Below are 24,548 nucleotides of genomic sequence, written 5' to 3'. Positions count from 1 at the left end.
CTTCCCCATTGACTTTGCTTGTCAGAAAGTTGCAAAAGGAGATCACATGACCCTCAGACACTGCAACCATCATAAATATGAACCAGTTGTCAAGCATCTGAAATTTCGACCATATGACCATGGGGATACTGCAACGATCGTATGAAAAATGGTCATAAGTCACATTGTTCAGTACCATTATAACTTCGAACAGTCACTAAATGAAATGTTGTAAATCGAGGACTAGCTGTATATGCAGTCCCCGAAAGCGAACGATGCCATAATCAATTTGTAATAAAGGTACCAGGAAACTAGGCGTATCTGGCTTGCTAAAACTTACACGAATCGGGACAACTGCCAGGAGCGAAGAAACTTCCAGCCCAACTGTTTACAGCGCGCGCGCGTGTGTGAATCTAATCACGAGGATTTGTAAATTATTCTTTAACATAAATTAAAATCAATTGTGACGACCGCCTCTTTCCACGCGCAGGATCGCTTGGGGGGGGGGGTCAATCCAGCTGAGCGGGCTGCGTTTCGCCCCACCCCCGACCTCAATTCTTAAGTGGAGCGCATGCGTCCCGGGTGGGTGGAGCAACGTATCTCTCACCATAGAGATAGGAAAAGTCCACTTTTTTTGTTATTATTTCTATGAGTCTCACCAGGCGATCGAGAGAGAGGATCTTGCTTTGTATTGCGCATGCGCCCGTAGCAGAGGGCCGTTTGAACGGTAGCGCGGAGTTCGTTTAAACCGTTTGGTTAGAATGGACCTTCGCAACGGCCGGCCTGTTTTGACAGGTACAGACATGAGGCGGTTTGGAAAAAGAAAGCGAGAAGGGGGGGATGTGGGAAGGAAGGATTATTTCTTTACACGTTAGCTGTGCGTCGTTTTTTGGGGGTGTTGAAGATATGAAAGGGGAGCCTGAAGTAGGAAGAGTTGATAGTTTTGTAACTAATAATAATAATAATGATGATAAAGTTGGAAGGGACCTCGGAGGTCATCTAGTCCAACCTCCTGCTCAGGCAGGAAACCCGTAGGCAACCTTGGCTCTTTTATGACTCGTGGACTTCAACTCCCAGAATTCCTGAGTCAGCATGGCTGGCTCAGGAATTCTGGGAGTTGAAGTCCACGAGTCATAAAAGAGCCAAGGTTGCCTACCCCTGCCCTATACCATTTCGGACAAATGGCTGTTCAGTCTCTTCTTAAAAACTTCCAGTGTTGGAGCATTCACCGCTTCTGGAGGCAGGTTGTTCCACTGGTTAATTGTTCTCACTGTCAGGAAGTTTCTCCTTAGTTCTAGATTGCTTCTCTCCTTGACCAGTTTCCACCCGTTGCTTCTCGTCCTGCCTTCAGGTGCTTTGGAGAATAGCTTGACTCCCTCTTCTTTATGGCAGCCCCTGAGATATTGGAACACTGCTATCATGTCCCCCCTCGTCCTTCTCTTCATTAAACTAGACATACCCAATTCCAGCAGCCTTTCCTTATATGCTTTAGCCTCCAGTCCCCTAATCATCTTTGTTGCTCTTCTCTGTACTCTTTCTAGAGTCTCAACATCTTTTTTTACATCGTGGTGACCAAAACTGGATGCAGTATTCCAAGTGTGGCCTTACCAAGGCCTTGTAAAGTGGTATTAATACTTCACGTGATCTTGATTCTATCCCTCTGTTAATGCAGCCTAGCTAAATGGGAAGAAGTGGTGCACATCTTCATCTTTCCTCGATCGGTTCTTCACGTGCGTGGAGTCCATCTTTCCCAGCACTTCCGACCCGGCTGTGGGCCACACTGACTAGGAAGTCGCAGTTATAGGAAAAACCTAATAATTATTTATTTACATATCGAGCTTCTTAACCGCCCATCTCCCTCATATAGGGGCTCTGCGCGGTGTACAATTTAATAAATCCAATAAAACATTAAAACGAATGATTTAGGATTTTTTAATGTACATAAAATTATACATATAATGTACATGCATAAACCTAAATTGGGTAGGATATAAGTTAGTGTAGCACCAAGTAGGTTCTTTTTTACTGCTTTCCTAAATGCACAAGGGCTTCATTCTGCATAAGAAATGTACAATTGTAAACTTGGCTTAGCTATAATCTCAGATGCCTCCTTGCTTCTCTAGGGCCACAGATTAGTGAGGTTTCCTCTCTGGGGAAAAATGTGTTTAAGTTTTATGTAGGAAAAAAATGCACGTGCAGGTAAATGTATTTTTTTAAAAAATAAATGTTTATTTATCCCTCAACCATTAATCATTTAAAACTTCTATGCATTCTGAAATTACAAATTGGTGTGGAAGATTCTAGGTATTTGGAGAGAAAAAAATAGTACTTGTGTCCTTTTCTTGGCTGCTCTTAAAGCAATAATATTTTTTGATCAATTTGGAGTTGGAGCAATGCTGGTGTCCACCAATTGCATTACAAAAAGACACTCCATGCCACCAGGAAAGCTTCATTTGTAGGCAATCGATTTAAAATCCAAATAAGAAGATTCTTCACTATTTGGATGTCAAAAATTTAGAAGTTGTTTCTGAAATGTGATTTCAACAAACAAAAATGAAAGTGCATTCAATGATAACTTTGAAAACAGTACAATGTCTTCAATCCAACTTAGTCTTTATGAAAATGGTTTTGGAATAACTGCATGGTGTATAATAGAAGATAAATTTGTAATTTACGTATTTGGGTTAAAATTATACTGAATTTAACATGCCTTATCTTCAGTCTTTGCTGTTTATGAGAAAGTGAAGTATGCCATTCAAATAATTATTTGCATCTAAAAAGTGGTAGTCCCAAGAAAATACCAATATGTTAACATTTCTCTCATAATTAATTTGTAGGTGTTGTAGCATATGTTGAAGTATGGTCATCCAGCAGAACAGAAAACTACTCAAAAACCTTTACTCAACAGCTCCTTGATATGGGAGCAAAAGTAAGTAACTAAGCTGGTTGATATACAATGTATTAGTCCTTAGTTTTATTTAACTTTTTTTTAATAAAGCACAACATGCATAAATATAGAGCGTGATTGAGAAACTGCAGAGATTGAATAGTCTAAACTTAATCCAAGCAAATTATGTTGTAGCCGAATGTGTGAGTGAATAGGTCATTCTCGAACATGATTGCGGAAGAATCCACCAATGGGTTATCTCAGTCCTACCGCCCAATCAGACCAAGTTGTCAAGTTGTCACGCCTCTTGTCTGGGAGTTCCCAGTTTTCATCTTGGTCTTCGCCCATGATGACGTGATTTCTTGACTCTCTTGTCTGTTGGAGCAGGTCAGGCTAGGTTTTTCTTGATTCATTGGTGGATTCATTTATATAAATTGAAGAACTGTAAAATAATTTTCCCCTCAGAAGGAAATTATTCCCTCTTCCCTTCAGGTTTGTTTTCCCCTCCAGGACTGGGGTGGGGTAGTTTTTTCCCTTCCCTCAATTCAGCACCTATCGGTTTAAAGGGGGGGAATTTTTTCTTTTATTTCCTTGCTTTCTGGGGGTTGTTAAAATTCATTTATACCCCCTAAGACAGCGCGCGCGCGGCCTCAAGCTGGTGGCTGCACCCTGAAGCCTCGTGGCTTCGTTTCTGACCGGGCCCGGTCGGAAAGACTTGCGGCCGCCATTTTGGATTCCTCCGTGAAAAGGGGGGAAATTTTTTCTTCATTTCCTTGCCTTCTGGGGGTTGTTAAATTTCATTTATACCCCGGAAGACAGCGCGTGCGCGCCCTCAAGCTGGTGACCGCACCTTGAAGCCTCGTGGCTTCGTTTCTGACCGGGCCCGGTCGGAAAGGCTTGCAGCCGCCATTTTGGATTCCTCCACGGAGCTGCCTTCATCGGAGGATTTTCGGCCCGAAGCACAGCTGAGCAACTGGCTTCGAGCGGAGGGAAGGGGGAGGCTCTTTACTAGCCTTACTCGCCGAAATTAGGGAGCTGAGTAGGAGGAAGCTCCATTAAATTTCGGAGGTGAGCAGTTTGCGTGCCTAACGACTGTTAGGCACAATTTTTCCAAACCGCTCCCCAATTGCACAGGCACATTGTTCCTTTGCTTTCCCTTCCTCCTGAAAGTTTCCTAACTTGCTACAGCCCCAAATTATACCTTTATCTTCCTCCTCACCTCTCCTCCCTCATACTGACTGGACCTCAGGCATCCGCCATTTTGGAGCACAGGGAAACGCCCTTGTTTCCCTGGGCCTAGGACGCCATCTTGTGTACCTGCATATTGACATACATCAGTCACTACATTGTACATATTTTTTACTACTTGTATAGAGCTCATAGGTATTTACCTGTACCTTTTCTCATTGAGTTTAAGTGTTCCAGAATTTATCACTCCTATTCAAGAGATCCATTCTACAAGGTGTGTTTCCTGCTCAAGCAACGGTCATCAGGCCCTGCTCGCCACATTGCCCATTTCTGCCCGTCTGCATCTAGTGGTTGCTTCAAGTTGCTGACCATCGCCACTATTGTGGGACACGTGTGATCTTGTCACCACTTGGTGCGCCAGGCGTGAGTTCAGGTTAGCCGGTGGGCCGACTCATGCCTGTCCACGTGAAGTCAGTCCCTTTTTCAGGAGGGCCTCCTGACGTCCCTTGCAGACTGGGTCAGCTGGGGCTGCATCTCGATGAATATGGCAGAAACCACTGAGTCACCGCCTTCGGACATGGGCAATCCATCTGGGCAAGCTGAACCACCACCTGAAGTACCTAGAGGTAAGGCCAAGGCCAAATCGAAATACGGCAGGAAGGCCGGCAAGGCAAGCGAGAGGCAGGCCGACCATACTCACAGGGCCCTGGAGAAGCAATTTTTCCGGGCCCAACACTTGTCTGCTGAAAGAGGTCATACTCTGTCAACTTCCACACCACCGGATGCGGGGACGCCTCTACCATCCACATCGAGAGCTTGGTCGCCGGAGAACGTGCAGCTGCAGGCCTCGACTCAGGCCTTTGGTCAGGTAGGACCACCTCTATTTGGGGAGGACCTTGATTTACCCGGCCCATCCACAGCACCAACTGTTGCTGTCACACCAACTGCTACGGGGTTACGGCCTCCGTTGGAGCAGTCTTTCTCCAACCAGCTCCAAGGGTGGATATCACAGGCTGTACTCCAGGCCATGGCGGCAGCGGGCCAACAACAGGCGTTCCCGGGTCACCTGTTCCAGCTACCTCTACTCGACCTCCACTGGACAGGTCAGGCATGGTTTCCCCTTCCCATTCTCCTGACTCCGACTCATCTCAAATGTCGGAATATGAGGGCAGTAAGGATGGTTGGTCAGATTGTGAGGAACCTACCCATGAGTCACAACCCATGGCAGAACTCTTCAATGCTTCACTATTCCCTTCATTGTTACGTAGGGCCTGTACCACAGGCAAGCTTTCCTCCCATCCGGCTCCAACCCCTCAACCCTCATCCTAACAGGACACTAATCCCTTGTTTGCACTGCCTGTAGCTGAACACCTGCAAATTCCCTGTCCCCTTTTGTTCCTCAGGAATATTCAAGGGCAGTGGGAATCACCAGCTGCTCAACCATCCCAGGGACCGGCTGAGCGCAAGATAGTGGATGTAGCCAAAGATCTGGCGGATCTATTGGAGGTACCAAAGGTAGATGAGTCACTGGCCCCGCTCTTTTCGTCTGCCAGCCTCCCGGCAGATGTCTCAGACGCCCTTAAGGCGGAAGATAAAAAATCAGAAATGGCATTCCGCAAGGTCCATTTGGCATCTGCATGGGCTACTAAGGCGGCAACTGCCACATCCTTTTTTGCCAGAATTTCAATTTCCTGGCTTCTTCAGTTGCAGGACAGAATTCCGTTGGAAGAGGTCAGAATCCATCAGGATTTGACCAAACTCATTGCTGCATCCGAATATATGGCGGATGTCTCCCTGTATTCGGCCAAGCATTCAGCCCGAGCCATAGCTTCCAGCGTAGTGGCTAGGAGGCTTTTATGGCTCAAAACTTGGAAAGCTGAGAGTAAACATAAGTGGCGTGCAGCCACCGCCCCCTTCACCGGTGGCAAGTTGTTCGGGGAGGCCCTGACGCCATATCTCATCGAAAACAAACAAACAAAAAATCATTTCTCATTTGACACGTAGGACTAACAGGCGTTTCCTCCCTTACGGTCGCAGGCAGTCCTTTCGGACTGGGACCGCGTCGGAGCCAGCGCAGCATTACCGGCCCCCAGCCCCGAGGCAGGAGCGTTCCTTTGACAGAACGAGCTATAGGGACCGAACAAAGTACCAGCCCCATAACAAGCAGCCCTTTCACGGCAGAGGGGGTCGCCCCTTTCGTCGCAACAAGTGACTTGGAGGGGACCCCTCCCATTGGCGGCAGACTAACTTATTTTATCTGCCAATGGGAGGACACGACCACAGACTCCTGGGTTCTACGCACCATCACAGACGGCCTGTCCCTGGAGTTCAAGTCCATGCCACAGAATCATTTTGTGTCTTGCCCAGCCATGAGAAAATCCATAAAAAGAGGACTCATGGAGGACGCCATTCAGCATTTACTTTCCATCAGGACTATAGAGGAGGTCCCCCTGGATCAGGTGGGACGGGGGTATTACTCCATCCTATTTGTAGTTCCAAAGTCTTCAGGGGGATGGAGGGCTATCCTCGATCTCAAGGGACTAAATCTCCATCTCCATCTCCATTACAGGAGATTCAAAATGCAGACGCTACAGTCCATCTTAGCCAGCATAAGGCGGGGGGATCTATTAACCTCAATAGATCTAAAGGAGGCATACCTACACATCCCCATTCTCCCGGACCATCGCAGGTACCTGCGATTCTGTTACCTCAACCACCACTTTCAGTACAGGGCTCTCCCATTCGGCCTATCCTCAGCGCCCAGAGTCTTCACAAAGATCCTGGCGGTGCTGGCTGCTCATTTAAGGTTAGTCCCTGTCCGTGTCCAATGTTATCTGGAAGATATTCTGATCCAGTCCCTGTCGGCCTCACATGCCCAGTCGGACTTAGCTCTCACAATAAACACCTTGCAGAAACACGGGTTCCTGTTAAATTTCAAAAAGAGCCAGCTGAATCCCTCCACCCGCCTACTACATCTGGGCGCGGTGATAGACACGGAAGCTTGTCTCGTGTACCTATCAGAGGAGCGACGCAGGAGCATCAGGGATCTGGCACTCAAAGTGCGCAGAAGCAGGACCGTGTCACTGGCCACGCTTTCTCAACTACTGGGAAAGCTGATATCTTGTATTGCAATAGTGCCGTGGGCCCGGTTACACGCACGGGACCTTCAATGGTTCTTACCCCCATATCAGAGACAACACACCAGCACATCCAACCAATTGGTGCGAGTTCCTCATCAGGTGCGTCTATCTCTCGGCTGGTGGGTCTCATCGGCCATGCTCAAGGGGACTTTGTTCAAAGAGCCCAGTCGGGTCAGGGTGACCACGGACGCAAGTCTCTTCGGTTGGGGAGCACATCTCCAATCCCAGATGGCTCAAGGTCAGTGGTCACAGACAAATCTCAGGCACAGCATAAATTGGTTGGAGCTCAGAGCAATTCACCTAGCTCTCAGGCACTTTCACACATCACTCGTGGGAAAACGTGTTAGTCCTAAAGGACAACGTGGCTGCAAAAGCACACGTGAATCGTCAGGGGGTCACCCGGTCCAAGTCCCTCATGACAGAGGCTCGAGCTCTGAACTCCTGGGCAGAGAAACACCTGCTTTCCATCAGGGCCGAGCATATCTCGGGAGAGGCAAACAGGCAGGCAGACTTCCTCAGCAGGGAACTAGTGGATCACTCGGAATGGATGTTACATCCAGATGTCTTCTGAGCAATATCGGACAGATTTGGTCGTCCGATAGTAGACATGTTTGCCACGCCGAGGAACGCCCAGCTGCCCAGGTTCTTCTCTCGGTTCCCCTCCTGGGGGGCAGAGGGGGCGGATGCTCTGCGCAGCCGGTGGCCGCAAGGCCTGTTGTACGCTTTTCCCCCTCTACCTCTGCTTCCAGCAGTTATCAGGAAGATCCTGGAGGAGCGGGCGGAGGTGATCTTCGTAGCTCCCCACTGGCCCAGAAGGCCTTGGTTTGCAGACTTGGTGAGCCTTTCAATCTCCTCCCCGTGGAGGATCCCCGACGACCAAATACGATTGACGCAGGGGGATCTTCAACATCCGGACCCCCAATGGCTTCAATTGACCATTTGGCATTTGAACGCCGCGCCCTGACTGGGGAGTCATATTCAGCGGAGGTGATAGATATGATCCAAGCGGCTAGGAGGCCATCGACTAACCGTCTTTATGATCATACATGGAAGGACTTTTGTCGCTGGTGCGACAGGAATCACGTGAGTCTGTCTCAGGTAACCATTCCCAAGGTGCTGGAGTATTTGATGGAGGGCGTCAAAAAAGGATTGGCGTCCAACACTATTCGCAGACAGTTAGCGGCACTTTCCTCGGTGCTCTCGTGGGATTCTTCCGAATCCTTGTCCAGACACCCCACAGTACGGTCTTTCCTCAAAGGTGTCATCAATACCAGGCCCCCTGTAGTTCATAGATACCCTTCCTGGAGTTTGCCTCGGGTTCTTCAGGCTTTGACTTCATCCCCCTTTGAACCTCTTAAAACGTGCTCTTTGAGACACTTGTCTCTCAAGGTCTCCTTCCTGATTGCGATTACTTCAGCCAGACACATTTCAGAATTAGCTGCCTTGTCGGTCAGGAAGGACCTTTGCACGTTTTATGAGGACAGAGTGGTTCTTCGCCTGGACCCTTCATTTGTTCCAAAAGTTAATACTGTTTTTCATAGAGCACAAGAAGTTATCCTTCCGGATTTTTGCCCTCACCTGTCACATGACATGGAACGGCAGTGGCACACGCTTGATGTTAGGAGAGCTTTGCGATGCTACCTTAAGCGTACGGCGCCTTTCCGTAAATCGGAAGCTTTGTTTGTATCTTTTCAGCCTTCTTCTATTGGCCAGAAAGCGTCAGCCTCTACCATAGGTAGATGGATTAGAGCCTGTATCGCCAGCGCATATGTCTCTCTGGCCCTGCCTGCTCCCTCTCGCGTGACGGCTCACTCTACCCGCAGTGCTGCCACTTCGGCAGCATGGGCAACCCAGGCTTCTATTGAGGAAATCTGCAGGGCGGCGACATGGTCGTCATCTTCGCCTTTCATTAGGCATTACCGCTTGGACAAATTTGCGTCGGCCGAGGCTGCTTTCGGTAGACGTATTTTGCAACAAGTGGTCACGCCGTCTGGGGACCCGGCCACACCTGACTCCTGCCCTTAGGGACTCCAGGAGCTTTGGTACGTCCCATTGGTGGATTCTTCCGCAATCATGTTGGAGAACAAGCGTTGGCTTACCTGAACGCCTTTTCTCAACATGATGAGGAAGAATCCACGCCCTCCCGTTAGTCAGTTGGGTCCGGGTTGGGTCTTTGGTTTGTGTTTCTACTTTGTTTGTTGCCTGCTCGAGAGTCATCACGTCGAAGTATTGTCATTGGCTACGCCGTCCATGAAAACTGGGAACTCCCAGACAAGAAGGAGGCGTGACAACTTGACAACTTGGTCTGATTGGGCGGTAGGACTGAGATAACCCATTGGTGGATTCTTCCTCATCATGTTGAGAAAAGGCGTTCAGGTAAGCCAACGCTTGTTTCAGTTCTATTGGTATTAAAGATATAAATAGGCAGATACCGAAATGATTTCAGAATTCACCAGTGCTTTCCCCAGTCTCTGTTGAGATGAAGGATCCAAAATCATTGCTCACCAACAAGCAAAATCTTTCAGTAGTTGTAGAGAAAATAGGCAATTTCTACATCAAAAAACTGGAGATATTTAATGGAACCCAAATCAGGTAACCTTAACAGCTATAGAAAGTTTAAAAGTGATGTTTTTTTTAAGTTAACTTCAAGTAAAGCTGCCTTTGAAAACTCCTTTGCGAAGCAACTCCATCAGTTGTTTTATTTGCTTGCTTTTGTGGTGTTCCCACACCTGAATACTAGAGATATAAGAAAGCAAATAGTTTCCTTATTGTTGTTGCTGCTGATTTATAACATCTTGCTTGCTAAAGTGTTCTTGAAATTTAAAGGTTGCACATTATTCAAAGATCTGGGATAGCTTAATCTTTAATTTGATTTCATAAAGTCTCCATGAAGTCTTTGAGCTACATCCTACTCCAACACCAGACTGCAACTAAGGCTAAGTAATTTCATATTCCTTTTTTATATATTGTCTGTTTCTTTTTAATTCCAACTACTTTTTATATATCTTGCATAAAGTATATACAATACATCCACCATGGCTATTTATCAGGTAAGCTACAGCATATGAATCTCAAAAGAATAAAAAAATGTAAAAAAGGAAAGTAGGAGTTAATAGAAGAAGAAAGCTAATTAAATTTAGCTCACGATCACACCATTCACTACATCAGGGTCTCTACCCACAGCCCACTACCTTGTGTGAATAGAGAGCACTTGTGCACAAAGCTCCATTTGTTCAAGCGGCAGGCCCGTGCACCCACCACTTCAGCCATTGGAGCTGTGTGTCCTTGTGCTCACCTTCCATTCACACAAAACCATCCTCTCTTCCCCCACCACCAGACTGCCAGCCAGAAAAATTGGAGACCACTGCACTATATCTTTCCATGCTATCCTTTTTTTGCAAACTAACTTTCTGTTTACTATATATCTATATCAATTTGTGTATCTTTTCTTTAAGTTTAATATGTCCCTGTCTTTGAAGATTGCATCATCTCGATTTATGTTCTTAGTCATCTTCTTCCTCTTGGCCTGTTCACTCTTTAATAGATACAGAGTACTGAATGAGTTAATTATTGTCACTTTTAAAATCTACAAATTCCCTGCTTACCTACGAAGAGCACAAAAAACCTGTCACTTTTCAGTAGAAATGAAGAATCTTAAAATATTTTCAAATATTTTAAAATGCTTGATTCATTTATGTTTTGTAGATTTCTAAGACTTTGAATAAACAAGTTACTCATGTGATCTTTAAAGATGGATTCCTGTCTACGTGGAATAGAGCTCAAAAAGCTGGAATTAAACTAGTGTCAGTACTTTGGGTAGAAAAGTAAGTATTGGTGTTTAGAAATATACCAGAGGGGAAAATATTACAAGAATAATACTAGTACAATCAATGTGGATTTCAAATATCCCCAGTATATAATGTTATATCTGAATAGAATGCAAGGAGTAACTATTGGCTACAAATCTGAGTTGCATTGTAGAAGGCATGTTAGCTCAATAGTTGTGTATGTGTGCTCTAAACTCAGTCTAGCTTCAACCAGCTTGAAGCACTGGGTAAAAAGCTGCTTGAATTGCTGGCAGAGAATAAATTAATAGTCAATGGTAATAATAATGGATAAGATAAAGCAATGGTCTGCATCACTGTAGGAGCTTTGATAAATATATCCTGCTGCCAATTGAGAAGTTGTAATAAAAATGAAGTTAATTACAAATATGTTTTAAATATAGCATTTAAACTTCTAATCTTCCAAGAAAATACTAGACTATTATAGGCATAATTAAAAAGATGAATTTCATAATAATATTTTTATTAAAGTTCTTAAACTGCATTATTGTGATTCAGAAGTTAGTAATGATTGGTTTTTTGTTTTGTGCATCACATACTCCATTGCTAAAGACATAATACCTAAACTGAAGCTTACCACAAAAAATGCAAGAAAGAAAAACCAATTCAGTTTAGAATGACGACATATGCTGTTTAGAATTATGATTTAAACCTTTATTGTACCTAAAATCCTGAGACTCATATTTTTGTGGCATATAAGTTTTCATCTTTACTAGTAAAGTATGTCAAATTTCTTGTGTAGAATGCCATATATTGTTTGCATCTGTAAGATCACTAGATGTCACTAAAACCCCATTGCTAGTGTCTTTCAATGTTTTTGTTGCAAATTTCATGTTTTCATAGCTTTACAGGTAGCCCTTGCTTGCACATGGTAATTGAGTAGTCATTATTAGTTGAATCCCACCACCATAGTCACTGCATCTTTGTGGTTGCATGATCAGCATTTCCTGATGGCTCCTGCCATTTGATTTTGCTTGTCAAATCTAGCAATGGAAATTGCAAATGGCAATCACAGGATGCTGTGATATCATTATGAGCCAATCACTGAATATTCAAATTGTGATCCCAAGACTATAAGGGACACTGCAATAGCTACAACTAAAAGGACCTTATATTTTGCGTACAGCTTTTTTGGCTTCTGAGGATCACGGTGTTTTCTTGTTTCCTAGAATATCCTATAAATATATTGAAACATTTTCCAATGTTGTGGTTTTAAATTTAATGTACAAGTAGTCCTCGACTTATAACTGTTCAATGGAGTAAGATAATCAGACTCTAAATTTGCTATACAGGTACATACATTTGACAATGACCTGAACTTATGACAGTCTAGAAGAGGGTGCTTTATGGCCTGTAAAGGACTTCCAACCATCTCAGTACATTCCCATGATCACATGATTGCAATTTAGTCCCTTGGCAACCAGCTCATATTTACAACTGGTTGCTGTGTCCTGCTCATATGATTGTGATTTGCAAGTTTTTTGCTAGTTTCCAATTTTTTTTGCCATTCCAGCAAAAAATGGCCATTGGGGAAAGTGGATTGGCTTAACAACCATGTTATTCACTTAACAACCAGTGTCTCACTTTATGACCATTGGTCATAAAATCAGGACCAGTTATATTGACTTACGATGGAAATTCCAGTCTTCAATATAGGACTACCTATATTTTTCTGTAAAAGAAATAAATCTGTATTTAGAAGTACACCAGGTCAAGGAATAACATATCAACAGATGGGACAGCATATTACAAAGTAGACAAGATTTTGAATTTGTATACTGAGTCCTTTTTCAATTTTTTCACTACTGCTTTCTATCTCTTCTTGTTATGACAGAGAATAACATTGTACATTTCTTGTACATATTGTTCTTTTACTAATACTCTGATGGTTCTCTCTGTTTCCAGTATTCGCTTTTTACCCCCGTTTCTCTTAAGTAGACAAAATGAAGTGTTGCAATATTCATTAGAGTTGAGCAGCTTGTAGCAAATATTAAAAACAAAACTAACAATTTATTAATTTAAAATAAAAATGAGAAACATTGTAAAAGAAATTTATTTTTATAAATACCACTGAATCAGTGGTATTTTGGTAAGTAACCCAAATTATGTATAATAAATGTTGTAAAATAACAAATATGTTTATATTTTTTAAACAGTATAAAATACTGTAGCACTGCCCCCCCCCAGCAGAGTAGAGAGATTGGAGAGGAAGAGATTTCAAGAGAATAAGCTGTTTTCTCTGCTACACATTGGAAGCCATGTGATCATGCCAAAAGCAAAAGGGTCAGGCAGAGGACAGATTGCCTGCAGCAGGGGTCTTCAAACTTGGCCCTTTTATGACTTGTGGACTTCAACTCCCAGAATTCTTCAGCCAGGCACGAGTAGAAGTCCACAAGTATAAAAGGGCCAAGTTTGAAGACCCCTGACCTACAGAAACTGCTTGCTTTTTTTTCTCATTCCTCCCCTCCCCCTCCTCACAAATACAGAGATTGGAGAGGAAGAGATTTCAAGAGAGTACTGTAAGCTGTTTGAGTAGGATATCTGGAGCTCTCAGCCCCAGGCTGCCAATGCGATCACATTGTTTTCGATGTGAGGAAGAGCAAACAGTTTACTCTCTTGCAATCAAAGTCAACAAACAAATTTAATAAGTAAATAAAATCCCTTTCTTTCCAATATCTGCTGTGCAGGAGGAGAAAAAAAACATAGGTCAGGCACAGGACTCCTCATACTACTATAATGGTGCTCATGTGACTGAGGGACGCTGTAAAGATTGTAAATGGTCCATAAAGTTATTTTTCAGCACTGTCATAACTTCAAAGAGTCACTGAATGAATAGTCAGTAAGTGAAGACTTGTATTGTTTCAGATTTCTGGAATTGAGACATACAGTTTTCTTGAAGAATACTGTTCTACACTAACACAGTAATAAATATTTCAGCAAATATTCAGATGCTAAGCAATTTATAACCAGATGTGTTCTATAGAATTATTTTTAAGGGTCACTTTATGTTTGGAAGTTTTACACTTGTATAATACATAGTCTGACGTCTGACTAAATGTCCTGTAAGTTACCCATAAATTATGTTAAATGTTATAATCAGGCTATGAATCCTTGGGAAAGATTATGGAAAGCAAAGAAACATCTCTTTGGCAGTTATTTCGCCTTGTTCTCTGTTACTATAATGACTATAATGTTCAGTTTTCCCGTTTGTCCTGGCTGATTTGATTAGATCAAGTATGACAGAGGATTGGAACTTCTTGGCGTGCTTATAAATATGGATTTACAGTTACGCCTGGCAGCAAGAGGCTGCTGTAGGCAACTGGGTTATTTTATTTTTCGAGTTTTCAGAATTGAGGTACCGAGCCAGAAAATTGTCAACTCAAGGAATAGTTTATTCTATGTTGTCTGTAACTGAAATTTTGATACACTCATGGGAGGGATCAGAGAAGCGAAGGCCTTCACTTCTCAGAATGTAAAGCAGAATCACTGACCTGATTGACATTTTAAGTCCTGCTATAAAGCCTTGGTCTTAGGCTCCGACTGCCAGCAAAACTGAGGAATGTGACCTCTGCCTTTACAGTTTTTTTCCCTATCTAATGTGTAGCCTACTAGCTCTTTTACAGTTGTGTGCTCTATCTTCACCCATCTCAACATGAATATAACATGGCATTTGTAATGTGACTTTTATAAGCAAACAAGTGGTTTATTTGTTGACCTGGATTTTCTGGGCAAGCTTTGCTTCTCTGGTATCTTAGTAAGATAAAGATAAGGTAAAGATAAAATAGACATGGTATGAAATTGAGCATGATTTGTTAGAAATATGAAAGGTTTCATTCACTTAGAACCATTAATAATAATAAATCTGTCTAATGCTAAACCAAATGTATATTCTTAATGCTTTCTCAGATGCAGAGAAGTTGGAATGCATATTGATGAGTCATTATATCCTGCAATAAATACTAATGAAGGGTTGCCTCAGTTTATTAAAAAGGTCTGTATACATATATATATAGTGACCTATTATTTTAAGTGCAGTCCTTAATTTTATTTCACATTGCTCTTAAAAGCCTTCATTGACTAAAGGATTAAAATTGGCTAAGTATTTTCTCAGATTCCAATGTATTAATGTAAGACATAGAAATCAAAAACGACTAAAGTAGTTTGGTCTGTTAACTTGAGATGATTTGCTAGTAAAAGTTTAATTTGATAAAATCTGCAAGAAGCTGCTGGTTGCCATAATCCAGACATGTCCAAAGTCCGGCCCGCGGGCCATTTGTGACCCGTGGCCCGGTTTAATCCGGCCCTCGAACAGCCCTCCCTGCTCTATGTAAATCCGGCCCTCCCACGGCCCTCCGGCAAGTCCCATGAGAGAGAGAGACAGAGACAGAGGCACTTGCACTTCTGTCTCTCTCTCTCTCTCATGGGACTTGCCCCCTCGCAGGGCTCCTCATTGGCCCTGCGCCTGGGTGTCCCGCCCCCTGGGAGAAGGGCGGCCAGGAAGTCCCTTTCCCGGGCTGGCCCCGTCCCAGGCGCACGTGGCTGGGGAGCCATGCGGGGAAGCCCCGGGATCCCCGCTGGGAGCAACCCCCCGGAGCCTTTGCTGAGTAGGCCAGCCCTCCCGTAAGCCGCAGCCCCGAGAGAGCAGCCCCTGCGATGTCCAGCCGGTGCAACCATTGGCCAAGCAGCAGCAGAGCCGGAGATGGAAGGTCAGTGGCAGGGGGGGATGGAGGGAGCTCTGAGTCCGCAGAGCACCGCCGCGAAGTGGCTGCAGGGCAGGTGATTCGCCCCCCCCGGCTTACTTGTTCCAGTCTCGGCTGGGGCATCGCTTCCTGGGCCGTTCCCTGGGCAGCCGAACCAGCCACATGTCTCCCCGTGCTGGGCGGCAGTCATGGCTGGTGCGGCGGCCAGCGGGAGCATCGCTCCCCGGGAAGCCAAACCGGCCACATGTCTCCCCGGGCCGGACGGCAGTCAGGCATGAAGCTCGCCTGGCTGCCGCAGGGCTCTCCGCCGCCCGGCCCCACCTCGGCCCCATCGGTGGCACCTTCCTCGGGCACTTTCAGGGAGCCGCCGCTGCTGCCCTCGTTGCTGCAGGAGAAGGAGACCTTGGGATGCGAGGGCGGCAGGGCTGGCGGCGATCGGGACCCCCCCCTCATCGGCACTCCCCGTTGCCGGCGTGGCCGCCCATGGTGCACCCGGCCTTGGCGCCCTCCTCCTAAGACGGCGAAGTGGCTGAGGATGCGGCGGGGGCGGCGGCCGGGCCAGGGGCAGCGACGGGGACCCCGACGATGCTGCAGTGGCTGCTGCCAGAGCCGCTGCCTCCCGTCCTGCTCCCCCTCCCTGCCCATTTGGCTGAGGACGCAATGGGGCCGCCGCCACTGGAGCTGCTGCCTCCCGTCCTGTTCCCCCTCCCTGCCCCTCCCTGCTTGTTTGGCTGAAGAAGCGATGGTGGGGCGGCTGGGAGCTTCTACCTTCCGTCCTGCTCTCCCCGCCCGTTCGGCGCCATCTGCCTTTCATTCTCTCTCTCTCTCTCCTAACCTGGAGGGAGAGGGAGAGAGAGAAAGAGGAAAGAAAGAGAAGAGAAACAAGGCTTTACATAGGCTTCAATATGAAACAAAGTTAGCACTGGGAGTAACATTTCCACAGCGCTCTAAATACTACACCCCCATCCCGCCCCTCCCAGGTCCACCCTGCCTAGCCCCTCCCCCGTGGCTAGCCAGCCCCGCTATCACCTCGCTGCTAACACCTGGGGATTGTCAGGCCCGGCGTTCGTTCGGTCTTGCGCCATCCGCCTCCCACAAGGCAGGCCCCCGCCCGGGGAAAAGTCATCAGCAAGCCATTAACAAGGTCATTAGCCAGTTCGGGCAAATCTCCGCCCAAACGCGCTACACGGCGCGGCGCCTCCTGATGATGTCAGCCAGGATGGTGGAAACAGAGCAGCGCCACCGCCGCACCAACGGGGCGGAGGCGTCAGCCGGAACGGCCACAACGGCGGGCGCCGGAGGCAGCAGCGCAGCCACAATGGAGCGGAGGCTTGGGTACGGAGGGGGGTAAGACACTCAGGGCCTGACAGAGAGGAGAGAGGGAAAGAGAAAAAGTGGAAAGAGAAAGGGGAAAGAGAGAGAAAGTTAGAGGAAAGAGAGGAAGAGAAGAGAAAGAGGAAAAAAAGAAAAAGAGAAAAGAAAAAGAGGAAAAGAGGAAAGAAGAGAAATAGAGGAAAGAGAAAGAGAGGAAAGAGGGAAAGAGAAAGAGGAAAGAAAGAGAAAGAAAGGAAAGAGAGAAAGAGGAAAGAAAGAGAAGAAAAGAGGAGAAAGAGAGAAAGTTAGAGGAAAGAGAAAGAGGAGAGGAAAGAAAGGAAAGAGGAAAGGAAGAGAAAGAGGAAAGAGAAAGAGAAGAGAGGAAAGAGGGAAAGAGAGAGAGGAAAGAGGAAAGAGAAAGGGAGAGGAAAGGGAGAGAAAAGAAAGCAAGAGAGAGGAAAGAGAAAAAGAGAAAAGAGAAAAAAGATTGAGAAAGAGAAAGGAAAGAGAAAGAAGAGAGGAAAGAAAGAAAAGAGAGAGGAAAGAGGAAAAGAGGAAAGAGGGAGAGAAAGGAGAAGAAAGAGAAAGAAAGCAAGGGGGAGAGGAAAGAGAAAAAGAGGAAAGAAAAATGATTGAGAAAAGAGAGAGGAAAGAAAGAGGAAAGAGAAGAGAAAGAGGAAAGAGAAATAAAGGAAAGAGAGGAAAGAGAAAGGAAGGAAAGAGAAGAAAAGAGGAAAGAAAGGAGAAAGAGGAAAGAGAAAGTTAGAGGAAAGAAAGAGAGAAAGAGGAAAGAGAAAGAGAGAGAGGAAAGAGAAAGAGGGGGAGAGGAAAGAGAGAGAGGGGAGAGGAAAGGGAAAGGAAAGAGAGAGAGAGAGAGAAAGAGGAAAGAGAGGGAGAGGAAAGAGGCATAAAATAATTCATTTGCATTTAATTGTAATGGTTCAAAGAATGTTCGGAAAAATGTTCGGCCCTCCAGCACGTTCACTTCATCCAATCTGGCCCTCTTTGAAAAAAGTTTGGACACCCNTGCCATAATCCCATTCAACCTTTGTTTTGGCCCCAGTTTTTCATTTGAAAACATATTGCATCATGTGGAGATACTTCAATACAAATATTACAGTGATGTGTGAAAAGTACTTTTTATTTTTGTAGAATTGGTGCAGTAAGGAAAATTCTAGTGCTTTATGTTAAAGTATTACAAATCTTACAAATCAATGTAATGACTCTATTTTGTAGCACAAATGCATGCAGCCCCAAGATTTATTTGGAAAAACTCCAGAGAAAGATCGTAGATTACAAAAAAGAATGGAAACTATGGTTAAAGAATTAGAAATGCAAAGAACAGCAACAGGCAAGTATATGATCCATTCGCACTGTTAAATCTCTTTATCCTTTGCACTGAAAAATAATGCTACCATATGGTGACACTTGAGCATAATTTTCATAATAGCTCCTTGAGCTAATGTTAAAAAGTGGAAGATCACTGTGAAAAATATAGAGAAATATAAAACATGGAAGGGGGGGTTGTTCTTGAGTCTTCTTTCTTACCTCCATCTACTGAAATATTTTATGGGAGGGGAGAGAAGGATTAACATAAAGAAAACACACTTCACCTTTTTTTCTCACCAGTTCCCAAATCTCTCTTCTTATTATAGATAGTCCTTGACTTACAATCACAGTTGGGACTGGATTTATTATCATATGCTGAGGCAGCCAAGTGACTGCCTGACTTTACAACATTATTTGCAGCGGTCATTAAATAAATCACTGTGATCATTAAAAAAAATCATAGTCATTAATTGCTGCAGTTGTAAGTGCCTTCTAAATAGGCATTGTTTGCCAGAAGCAAAAACTGTCGCAAATTATGGTTGCATAACCATGGGACACTGCAACCAGTAGTAAAGATGAGCTGGTTATCAAGCACCCTAAAATACTATCACATGACTGGAGGGGGATGGCACAACATTTTATAACAATCAGAAGTGCTTTATGGGCCTGTCATAATTTCAAATGGTTTTTAACTGACCAGTCATAAGTCAAGGACTGCCTGTATCTTGCCTTGAACCTAGAGGAGAGATCAAGGGTCATATTCCCCATATTCCTTTGGGGAAGAAGTTGTTCAGCTATACTCAGATAAGGTAATAACAGTAATCTTTTATACTTTTTGGAGACAGAAGAAAGGTCATACATAATTATCCAGAGCATTAGCTTTGAATAGAAAAAGTAATGTTTAATACATTCTCCAAATTTGTCATGCAAATTTAATAGGAACATCAGAGCCCACAATTTAGGCTCTAAACCTTTTCATAACGTGGATTGCTGTAGGGTATTGCAAAACAAATAACATATTTGAAATATTTTTTGTTTCTTTTTTTAAGTGTTACGCTTTATCTAGAAGCAATCTGTGTATAAAGTAAGTTTCCATTCTGCAGATTCTGTGTATTATATTAATATTCCCTCTTATTCCAAATATTGGGCAACTGTCAGTAATAAATACAGTACACTTAGTTACTATGAAAAATAAAAAATAAGACTATGCAGAAGTACTAACCAGTTTTTTTATAAAACTAGAACAACATTTTTGAAAAAATAAAGAGCATCTTGTTGCACATGTCTCTGTAATAGACTGTTGAACTATAATAAATTAGGTATTTATGAGTATCCATTACAGGTAAAAGATTATTCTGTCTAATTGGTTAGAATTGACCAAAAGCTTTATTATTGGAAGATCCTAATATGTTGCAGCATTTTAATGTAGATCTCTTTTTTTAGATTATTTTTAAACTTTCAGAATGTTACAATAATGTCCAAGCTCCAAATGTTACCCTTTCAAAATATTGTATATATTCTTTCTTCTTAAATCTAAAATTCTATTGCTGATTTACCATTTTTTAGAAACAGACATACCAGTTTTATTATTTGAAGATGATGGTTCACTGGTGTACAGCCCAGCAAGTAAAATAAAGTATCAATGCGGTATAATGGAGAAAAGAATAAAGGACATGAAGGAGAAAAGAGAAAATGTTTCCCCTACTGGTATGATGATAAACATTGTTTTTCATTTGTAGGATGCAGAATTATTTTCTTTTATTGCTGGATTTTTATCCGTATTAGTTCCATTTTGCCAATATTCCCCCTCCCTATCATCACATCCTTGTTGGAGAATTGGCTGTTAAAATGAAATTGAATCTATATATTCTTTTAATAAAGAAATGCATCTTTTTTCCCCCTCAGACTTATTTTGGTCTCTTTTGCTTCACTCATTATTTGAACATTTATAAATAGAACTTCTGAAACAATAGGATAATCATATGCTGGAATGTATTTCTTTCTCTAGACCTAACAAATCAATGTTATTGATTTTTATAATCAGACTTTTTTTTTAGACACTGGAGTGGATGTAGGGTGGTTTTATCACTGTTTCCTGTTCAGTCATTGTTGAACTGGGTGCCTATAGATTGATTAAATAAAAGTTTCTTCAGTTATGGCTGCCACTGCCCTAATAAAATGAAAAACCAGATATTTTCAACAGAAGAAATAGAAATTAGAAATAAAACTGTTAAAAGCTTTTATATAAAACTGTAGTGGGGGAATGCTGGAATTCTATAAATTTTACACATTTTAAATGGGAACAATACTGATATATTGAAGAATGGAATTTAAAGGAATACTATAAATGTGTTCAAGCAGACATTATGAAAAAAGTCATAAGTGCTGCAAAGACATTAGAAAATGGTAACACTGTAGGAGAAAATAGAGTAATAGGGAAATAGAGAAGTATTAAAATATAGATGTGGTTTGCACAGGGAATAATTGTATTATTTTTTTTTAAAAAGTGCAGAAAGGCTAAAGACGGTATCTGACAATTAGACAAATGTTACTGCTCGTTTATATCAGGGACATCATGTGTGATGGATATGTATGTTTACTATAAATTGGGGAAGGTGGCAACACCATCTGTGAAAATGTCTTCAAAGGAAATGCAGTATATTGTTTTACATTAAAATATATTCATATTGTTAATCTTACGATTTTTGGAATAGGTTTGAAAATAGAAATGCTTTATTTCTGAGAATTTTTTTTTTATTTATTTCTGTGATAACTTGAACAATACATTTTTGGAATGGAAAAGCTTTTTTCAAGATATTGGACATATTTGAATTTATTGGCCTGAAATCAGAATTTATCAAGCTTAACAAATGAATGTAGCCATAAATAAATATTTTTAAACCCTGCCAACATTGATTAGATGAGATGTATCATTCAGATGACATGTTAAGTTGAGGTCTCACTGTTTAATTTATGTGGTAGTTTCCTATCTGTAACATGCTGAGCTCTTACCATGGCTTTGTATGATGGCTTAATGGAATCCTCAGAATTTGTAGATTTTTAATACCAGAGCATCCAAAATATTAAAAGCACTGTATTGAAATGTCGTAAGAACATGTATTGAATATGCAACTACCTATTAATATTGGCCCTAAATATCTTTGCGAATTACTTACTCAATAAAAATCTAATAATTCACATTTTAGCTTCACAGTTATCTCAGATGTCTGACGCTGACCCTGCTGTTGTGTCTACAACATCAACTTCAGCATTGACTTCAGGTAAAGAAAAAAGAAAAAAAATGTAAATAAAATCTAAATGTTCACATTCAAAAATATCCAGCCGTTATATGTAATTGATAATACTGTAAATAAATATTTTGAATGACCCTGTAGTGCTCTCTTAACAGATAAGGAATCTATGGAATATTTTATTGAAGAAAAATGCTGCTGTAAAAAGTATCAATGCTCCTAGTATGTTTTATTGTTTTGAGCTCTACTAATACAGTAATTATTGGAGCATGCATGTGTATTTTTAGTTCTGTGTTTGAACTGTTGGGATCACCTGCTTTTTATTGCTGATTTAGAAATGATGTCTTGGCAATCACGTCTTGGCTCAAATCTTGATATCATCTATATATATATATATAGGACAGAATCCCTCCCTATTTCTCTTCATGGTGCAGAATGATTACACTCACATTCTTCAGTTAACTAAAGCTTCCTGTTTTATCCAAACATGGAAACTGATTGCCCAGTTTGGAGGAACACCAAAAAAAGATGGACGACATTGACGGCAGGATTAGACAAAAGAGAACGGTTCTCATGAACTGTCAAGGAGATTTATTTGATATGTGTCTTATTTCTGCCCAATGAGTTTTGGAACTATGTTCCTTCCCTAGGGCAATCTGCAAATATATAAAAACACTTAAATATGCTATTTGCAAACATTTAAAAATATTTTAAAACAGAATGATTTTAAAATATTAAAATACCAAGGAAAACATCTAAATAATGAAAGAACAATCTATTCTATAGCAATGTAATAACTAAGCTGATATTCTTTTCTAATACAATATGCATAGTTTAGTGTTTGGCAAATAATTATTTGGCTCTTCAGGTTCCTTCTCTCCTGTCTTCAAGGTTGAAGGAAGGAAAATTGAAGTTTCTGTTTTGAAGTCACCACTATTTGTATGCATGAATCTAAATGAGTTATGGTATATGCATAAGCTAGTTTCAAAGTGCTTAATAATTCTTTGTCTCATTAAAATATTGTTAATATTATGTAATAAGAGGCAATCAGAACCCAAGACTACTTGAAAATGAAAGTTTACTCTGATCCAGAATAATGAACCTTAGTATTAGTAAATTTAGTATCAGGTCAGTGTAAACAAGAAAACAATTGGTGGAACTGTCCCATTTTTTATTTATAATTTTTTTCTTGTTCTATTTTTATTTTATTAAAAAAAAGTTAAAATACAAAACTCCAAATTTTTTTAAAAAAGAAACAAAGAAAAAACACAAAGCAAGACATAAAAAACCTAACACATATATACATATTATCCCCTCTAGTTAAATACTGATTAATATATTACAACAACATTAGTTTCCCACCTGTTAAATCTATTTGCAGTTTATTAACCTGTCATCTATAAGCTTTATTAATGACAAAATAATTAACAAGAACAATAATAATAGAAAAAGGCAAGATTAATGTTTCAAAACCTTCTGTTAACAAACTGTTATTGTAATCAACTTGTAGAAATTTTACCATGGCTTCTTATCTATCCCAAATTATTTGAAGAGTTAGCAGTGATTCGTCCTGGATTAAATATCCACATTTGTTCTTAATACCATCTCTTATCAATTGTTAGGTTAAAAATAATAAATCCAATCTCCAAAATCAGTCGATCTTCCCAAAAACGTCCAGATGAAATTGTTTTCCAGTGAAATGTGTCCCCAATCTCCTTAGGAAAAACCAATTTATCACTTCTCCACTCGGTCAAGTTTCTGCTGTTGTAAAAGAATGGAGGCTTGAACTTCAGGGAGGCATGTGCAATCAACTCAATTAGTTCTAAGTCTGTAAAATCCATATTTCTTTCCACCAAATTTGCTGCTTTCAGATCACATTCTTTTTGTGAGTCTAATATATCTAGAGCTACATCCATCTGAGTATTTTCTACAGCATTTATCATTTCATCAAACTTAAAAAAAAAGTCAACTAGGGATTGCATGTTACCAAATGATCTTTTTTCAGATGTCACCCCCATTTGTTTATAATCTGATACATTTTTGCTCTGTGTAACTTAGCAACCATAGATAAGAGAACACAGGCATTGAAGTAATATTTCTTCAAAGAGAAGAAATAGAAAAAGAAACAAGATATTTTCTGGATATTTCAATCCAAAGTTAAAAGAAGAATTAAAAAATTAACCTCCAAACATTTTGCAAATTGGTAAAATACAAAAACTCTGTAGTGAGAAACTAATGTAGATGTAAATCAAATGAAAGTACTTCCACTACTCAGGAACATGCCATGTTTTCCTTACAGAAAAGCAAAAGTTATGCAACAACATAAATCAAAGGAAAAAGGGAAAAAAAGAACAAATAATTAAAATAATTCGGCATTCAACCAGCTGGTCAAGTTTTAAAAACAGAAAACAAATTGAAATAAAAGCTTCATAAAGTAAAATTAAAACCCAGACATGTTTTTAAAAAACGGAACTGCCGAGAGGAAGATGAATAACCGGTGACTTTATGACTGCTCCCAAGGGAACTGGAATCTTCAAGACTCCCCTTCCCAGGTGGGTCCATGGCCATCCAAAAGCTATCTTGAGGCATTCCTAAGGGCTCCCATTTGAATCCAGGGAGCAGCACTGCCAAAGAACCAACTTTGATAGCAAAATCATCCATTGTCATTATCCCTTGTCTTTAATTAAATATAATTTAATATTGATATTCAGACAAAAATAAGTTAGGCCTAATTAGGCTTATTTCAAACAAAGATACACTGCTACATAGAAATATTTTATTTTTTGTAGAAAAAACAATGAATGTACAATAATGAATTCACCCACTAATGTTCCACAGAAGTGGTGGACGTTAACGATGGGTCCCTTAAGTTCCACTTGAGAATAGCCAAAGTATTACGGAAGAGCAGATTTGGT

The 24,548-nt window shown here is 41.8% G+C and overlaps 1 protein-coding gene across 1 annotated transcript in view; it reads left to right on the top strand.

Annotated features, from left to right (window-relative positions):
* The first annotated feature begins 685 nt into the window (after nucleotides 1–685).
* MCPH1 (microcephalin 1) overlaps nucleotides 686–24,548 on the top strand; it is a 113,159-nt gene continuing 89,296 nt past the window's right edge. Inside the window, exons 1-7 of the mRNA XM_015817175.1 lie at nucleotides 686–774; nucleotides 2,817–2,908; nucleotides 10,900–11,018; nucleotides 14,946–15,030; nucleotides 18,290–18,404; nucleotides 19,949–20,089; nucleotides 21,589–21,663. Of these exons, the coding sequence (XP_015672661.1) occupies nucleotides 741–774; nucleotides 2,817–2,908; nucleotides 10,900–11,018; nucleotides 14,946–15,030; nucleotides 18,290–18,404; nucleotides 19,949–20,089; nucleotides 21,589–21,663 (661 nt within the window). The 5' untranslated portion in view covers nucleotides 686–740. The remainder of the gene's footprint in view (nucleotides 775–2,816; nucleotides 2,909–10,899; nucleotides 11,019–14,945; nucleotides 15,031–18,289; nucleotides 18,405–19,948; nucleotides 20,090–21,588; nucleotides 21,664–24,548) is intronic.

Source organism: Protobothrops mucrosquamatus, unplaced genomic scaffold (genome assembly GCF_001527695.2).
Source record: "Protobothrops mucrosquamatus isolate PMUCROS unplaced genomic scaffold, P.Mucros_1.0 scaffold557, whole genome shotgun sequence".
Lineage (NCBI taxonomy): Eukaryota > Metazoa > Chordata > Lepidosauria > Squamata > Viperidae > Protobothrops > Protobothrops mucrosquamatus.
The sequence above is the reverse complement of the archived record's forward strand: the minus strand, read 5'-3'. Positions and strand labels throughout refer to the sequence as shown.